Consider the following 6,606-nt stretch of genomic DNA (forward strand, 5'->3'; position numbering starts at 1 on the left):
ATTATAGATAAAAATAACTTGACGGTATCACAATTGATATTCAATTAATTTAATTTTTTGTATGAATAATTTTTCTAATTGATTGTATGAAATGAACAATTTAAATCACCAAAATAAATCCAAATTAATCTTATAATAATTTAAGTTCACAATAAAATTGAGATTTACAACTTTAACAAATCCAACCTCTTTGATCACACTATAAATATGACTTGAAGATGTAATTTTAAGTGAAATTATGACTTTTAAGTTGCGATTTAAAAGGTGTGAACTTTTTGGTAAATAATTTAGAAATTATAATATTTTTATAATCTGTTATTTGAAAAATAATACTAAGCCAGATCAATGGTGATTCCTCTCACTGACCAAGTTAAAATTTTACTGATTCTTTACTATAAAACGCCGACGTACACCCAATGGCAGCTGAGATTGGATGATATTGTCTAAACACAGGTCGTAGGATAGCATGCCAATTTAGATAACATTAGCCAAGCAAGTTAGGCTCTGTTTGGTGAAGCATAAAAAATCTTCTTTTTTTTTTTTTTTTGTGTGACTATTTTAGCGAAACATAATAGCACCTCCGAGACACTCTAAACAAGGCATGTAGTTATTATAATTAGTATCATTTTATTTTAACCACTCTAACGAATTAGTTATTACCATAGTTATTTTAACAAAAAAAATTCAAAGAGCTACATTTTAAGAGTCTTAAGAGATTTTTTAAACAATTTGCCTCTATAAATAGGTAAAATAAAAGCAGGGCCGACTTGTCTTTTTGAGAGCCCAAAGCATGCTCCTAATATGAAGCTTCTTATACAATCATATATATAAATGTCCCAAAATAGAATTTTAATACGAACCAATTTGTGAATATGTTTTGACAGAATCCAACTAGTTGATAATTCAAATTTTATTTAAAATTTTCAAACTTTTACATTTTTAACTGTAAATTTAATAATCAAGTTTATTTTAACCAACTTGTCAACCAAACTTATTCAATTACCTCGCTGAATGTATGATTAAATCAATTTTAAATTTGAAACGTTTCTTTTTCTTTCAAACAATTGTAAATAATAACTATAATTAATAATATTCTATATACAATTCATATATTTAGAAAACAATCATCAATTAGTTTTAAATAATTCGCCATATCAATAAATTTTTATTTCTTAGGAACCTTTTGAGCAAGTATAATAAAATAAATAAATAAATAAGACTTGATATTTTTTCAAATTTTTTGGGGGTCTTTTTCTCAACCAATTTTCAAGCGTCCAAAGCTGCCACTTGTACGGCTTATACCCGAACACGGCACTGAATAAAGAGTGATGTTGAAGCACATAAATGGAAAAGGAATTAGATGAAATAAAAAAAAAATACTTTTTATATATTTTAGCTACTAAAAAATAGAGAATACGATTGAAATTGTTTCAAATTAGTTGTTTGGATTCCACTAAAAAAATTTAAATAAAAAATCACATTTTTTTCCGAACCCTTCTCGTTTGACATAAAAAGATTTATTTTCCAAACTTTTTTCTTTAATGAATATTAATTTTGTTTTTCACTTTCACTTGGAAAGGAAATTAACCTTAAAATAACCCCCCCCAAAAAAATACAAAAATTTCACTAACAACAAAATAAATTTCAAACCCCATATCAAACTTCCCAATGCCAAAAAAAAAAAAAGTCATTTAGCTTTTTAGCAACAACTTTTATCTAAGGAAAAAAAATCCACTGAAAACATATTTTACCAAACCAACCCTAAGTAAGATTATTGGATTGGTGGAATGCGCGGAGGCGGGGTCCCTGCTGTGGAGTCTCCACAGCCGTGACTGCTGTGGAGAAAAACGTCACCATTTTAAATTTTTTTTTTTAAAATTAATGTGAGGGTTTATTAATACTTCTCTCACTATAACAAACAAAACAATGAACCTAGGGCCGCCGCCGTCTACTCCGTAAGCACAGGTTCTCCATTGACATGGATTGAAAGGTTAGTTTTTATTTATTTTTTTTTTATTTTCTATTGACATGGATTGAAAAGTTAGTTTTTATTTTTTATTTTTTTATTTTCTAAAAGTTAGTTTTTATTTTTTATTTTTTTATTTTCTAACATTTTTGTCTTCTCTCAAACAGATTGAGCAGTGTTCTTTATTTTTGCTTCACCATTCTTCTGCTGGATTTACAGACCATTATTGTTCAACAAACTGGTATGTATATCTATATATATTATATGTATATATGTTTTGTATTTTGTTTTGTACAGTATGTTAGTGGGTTGAACAAGTATAATAGTTTGGTTTGTTTTTTGTGAATAGATTGAGAAACACAATTGTATATTATAAGAAAAAAAATTTTATTATGTAATTTGTTTTGTACATATTATGTATTTTTATATAAATATTATATAATTTTTTTAAGGAGTTACGATAATTTGTAATTCATAATTATTTTTTTTATAGCAATGTTATGTATTTTTGTGGAAATATTACACATTTTTATAACAATGTTATTTATTTTTGTAATAATGTTATGCATTTTGTGGTCTAAAAAAAGTTTCAATAAAAAAATCTATAATCTTACTATAAAATGCGAATTTAATTTTTTAATCATAAATTGTTATAACTCAATAAATGATGACATAACATTTGTAACAAAAATACAAAACATATATCAAAAATTTATATAATAAGAGGGCATATGATTCACATCTTTAAGCGTGTCTGCCAAAAGATTCTCTATATTATATAATATACTAATTCTAATATAATTTTGCAATTGTATATTATAATCTACTCAGATACAATAAATTTCCAATGTTACTGTACAAATTACACATCTTTTTTTTTCCTCTCCCCTTTCCTTTTAATTAATTTACATTATTAATTGATTTATTAGATTTCATTGAATTGTTTAATTACTCAGCATTTAAAATTAATTAATAACTTTTTTGCTCAGATTCTTGTTTCGTTTAATATATATATATATATATATATATTCCCCATATTTGTTAGTGTTGAAATGGAGGATAGTATAATGGATGATGGTGGACTTGAGGGATGCATCGAAGAAATGGGAGAGTTGGCCAAGGATAAATCACCATATCTTGGTATGGAGTTTCCATCAGAAGAAGCTGCATATGAGTTTTATAATGAATACGGAAGAATTGTGGGGTTTAGTATTAGAAGAGATTATTGTAACAAAAGTCAGAAAGATGGTGTTATGACTGGTAGAAAGTTTGTTTATTGTAAGGAGGGAGAGAGGGAAAAAGATAAACGGTACACGATGATAAAAAATCCTCGAAGTAAGACAAGAACAAATTGTAAAGCATTTATGCATATATCTTTTAAGCGGGACTTGTCGAAGTGGATTGTGTCGAAGTTTGATAGCAACCACAACCACCCTTTGCATCTTCCTCAATGTACTCATTTGATGCCATCTCAGAGAAAGGTATGTGATGCTCAGGGTATAAATATTGACATAGCTGATGAGAGTGGAATATCTCTTAAGGCTTCACATGATCTTATTAGTGCTATAGCAGGAGGGAAGGAATTTGTAGGGTTCACGCGAGAGGATCAGAAAACCTACTTACGTGCAAAAAGACAGCGAAACTTGCAGTATGGTGAAGCGGGGAGTTTGTTAAGATATTTCCAGCAGCAAGTGGCAGAAAATCCATATTTTTACTATGCCATTCAATTGGATGTAGATGAGATGATTACTAATATTTTTTGGGCTGATCATCAGATGATAACAGATTATGGGCTTTTCGGTGATGCGGTGTCATTTGACACAACTTTTCGAACAAATAAGGAGTACCGTCCACTTGCTTTATTTTGTGGCTTTAACCACTTTAGAATGACAGTGATTTTTGGTGCAGCATTATTATATGATGAAACTGCAGAGTCATTTGAATGGTTATTTGAAACATTTTTGGATGCAATGTCAGGAAAAAAACCTGTTAGTTTTTTCACAGATCAAGATCAAGCAATGGCTAAGGCAATTTCACAAATCATGCCTGAGGTTTTTCATGGGTTGTGCACTTTTCACCTAATGCAAAATGCTTTGAAGCATTTAGGTTACTTGTTCAAGATTGGTTCAAAATTTAGTAGCGATTTAAAAGCTTGCATTTATGACTACGAGAATGAGCATGAATTAATTGAAGCTTGGAATTCTTTGATTGATAAATACAACTTGCAAGAGAATGAGTGGAAGAAAAGAACTTGGAGAAAAAGAGAGCAGTGGGCGCATGTGTATATGAAGTGGGTATTTACTGGAGGAATGCGAAGCACACAACTTAGTGAAAGTTTAAATGGAACATTAAGGGGATATTTGAAGGGTGATCATAACATTGTTCAATTCTTTACTCACTTCAATCGGATTGTTGTAGATAAGCGGTATGAGGAAATTTCCGCAATATATGATTCTAGACAAAAGTTGCCAAGAATGAAATTGAAAAAGTCTCCCATTTTAATCCAAGTTGTGAGTTTGTACACCCCTCCTATCTTTGATTTATTTCATTGTGAGTTGGATACGTCCCTTTGTTGTCAAGTGAAGCAATTCCATGAGTTAGAAGGAGAAGTTAACTGCGTGATTGGCTTGTATGGTAATGGTAAAGAGTATATTGTGGAGGGTAGGGTGAAAGTTATTGGGCTAAGAGGAGAAAAAAGTTGTCAAGAAATACATTGTACTTGTAAGAAATTTGAGAACTTTGGAATTTTATGTAGTCATGCAATCAAAGCACTTGATAGAATGAATGTTATGAAAATTCCCGAAAGGTATATATTAGGCCGATGGAGATTGGATGCAAAAGATTGTGAAGTTGAAGAGAAAAATGTTGTAGTGGATGAGGATGATCCGAAGTTGTTAATATTAGCACGTTATAGAGATCTTTGTCCAAGAATGGTGAAACTAGCAACTCAGGCATCTATGCACTAACCTACCTATCAATTGGTTGATGAAGGAATTAAGGAATTGTGTGTAAAAGTAAATAATATGATGAAGGGAGTTGGAAGTTTTGGTACCAATGAATTAGATGTGGACGACCCCAACATTACACAAGTTAAGGGCATAAAGAAGAAAGATGTTGGACACAAAGGGAGGGGTAGATTAAAACCTTGGCATGAGATGATGAATAAGAAGACAAAAGTTATTTCACAACCTACCCGCCTTAGTAAGGTATTACCTACGTACTTTTGAAATTTCAAATGACATGCATTTATTTTTATAAATTATGTAAAGTATTGATAACTTTTTGAATTTATTTAGACTATTGGTCAATCAAGCAACACTACAAATGTTCAAAATTCATCCTCAAGCCAACAACAGGTTAGCTATTGTTTTATGTTATTTATTTATTATTATTATTATTTTTTTTATAAATTGTGTAATGTATTGATAAATTTAACAACTTATGTAGATTATTGGTCAATCAAGCAATATCACAAATGTTCAAAATTCATCTTTAAGTCAACCACAGGTTAGCTCTTGTTTTATGTTATTTTGTTTATTTTTTACACTACATTGTATTAGTGTATTTACTTTTCATGGTGTTTTATGGAGTAGGGTGGTGGGAGTTTCTATTGGCCACAATTGATAACTTATGGGTATAATCTTCCACACATGATACTAATTCATACTCACCAAGGTATCTACAATCACAACCTTTGTCTTTCCAAGCATCACATAGTCCACAAAGTTCTCAAGTAAGTAATATATATATATATATATATATATGTTTGTAATGTAATTTAGTCCATAAAATTTATTCTAATGAATTTTCTTTCTTTCTTTCTTTTTTTATAGGGAATATCACTTAATCCAGTGGGGCGCAATCCAATGGAGACCGAATTTAGAAATGAGAGTTCTTTTGATTTTTCTATTTATTCCCAACCGCCTCCAAAAAATTGACATGGGGATCCATTTTGTAGTTTTTGTTTTGAGGATTCAAATTGAAGGTTTTTAGAATTTTGTTTGGATAATTTAGAACGGTTGAGACAGATTTTGGAATATTTGGTAGGAGATTTTGAAGTTTAAATGTCTCAGAATTTTGTTTTATTTTTTTTATATAGATGTTGGATGTGAATTGAATATATTTTGGCCTTAAGTTGTTTTTTTTTTTTTTTTGACGTTACATTTTTTTTTTTGCTTATGGTTTGATAAATTGATTTGTTCAAATACAATTTTTTTTCCCTTTTAATTTCACTTTTGATGCATTTAAGTCAGTTTTAAAAAAGTCAAAACATGTATGATTTGTTTGATTTTAATTTTAAAATTAATATTTTTAAAAAAATATAATTTGGTTTCATAAATTGATTTGTTCCATGAATTATGTTTATTTTATTATATTTTCTATTTATAAAATAAATTTTTTTTAACACAAACTCACCCCCTTCAACTTTACAAGACCGCGGGACCCAGAAGATGGCTCCGTCCCTGTTGGGTTTATTCTTTTGTTTTGTTTTGTTATAGTGAAAGAATTAATGAAGAATTAATAAACCCTCAGATTAATTAAAAAAAAAAATATTAAAACGGTGACGTTTTTCTCCACAGCAGTCACGGCTGTGGAGACTCCACAGCAGGGACCCCGCCTCCGGAATGCGCATGCTGTGC

The 6,606-nt window shown here is 29.7% G+C and overlaps 1 protein-coding gene and 1 long non-coding RNA gene across 2 annotated transcripts; both read left to right on the plus strand.

Annotated features, from left to right (window-relative positions):
* Positions 1-3,033: 3,033 nt before the first annotated feature.
* Positions 3,034-4,636, plus strand: LOC145799696 (protein FAR1-RELATED SEQUENCE 5-like). Its single transcript, XM_082889321.1, has 2 exons — positions 3,034-4,516; positions 4,632-4,636. Exons 1-2 carry the CDS (start codon positions 3,034-3,036, stop codon positions 4,634-4,636), a joined length of 1,488 nt encoding a protein of 495 aa, XP_082745447.1.
* Positions 4,637-4,646: 10 nt separating this feature from the next.
* Positions 4,647-5,474, plus strand: LOC145799163 (uncharacterized). The gene is made up of 3 exons (XR_014341175.1): positions 4,647-5,172; positions 5,263-5,322; positions 5,414-5,474. It is a non-coding gene; the product is annotated as an uncharacterized LOC145799163 (long non-coding RNA).
* The last annotated feature ends 1,132 nt before the right edge of the window (positions 5,475-6,606 follow it).

This window comes from Camellia sinensis, chromosome 9 (assembly GCF_055761805.1).
Source record: "Camellia sinensis isolate YWXY chromosome 9, ASM5576180v1, whole genome shotgun sequence".
Taxonomy (NCBI): domain Eukaryota; kingdom Viridiplantae; phylum Streptophyta; class Magnoliopsida; order Ericales; family Theaceae; genus Camellia; species Camellia sinensis.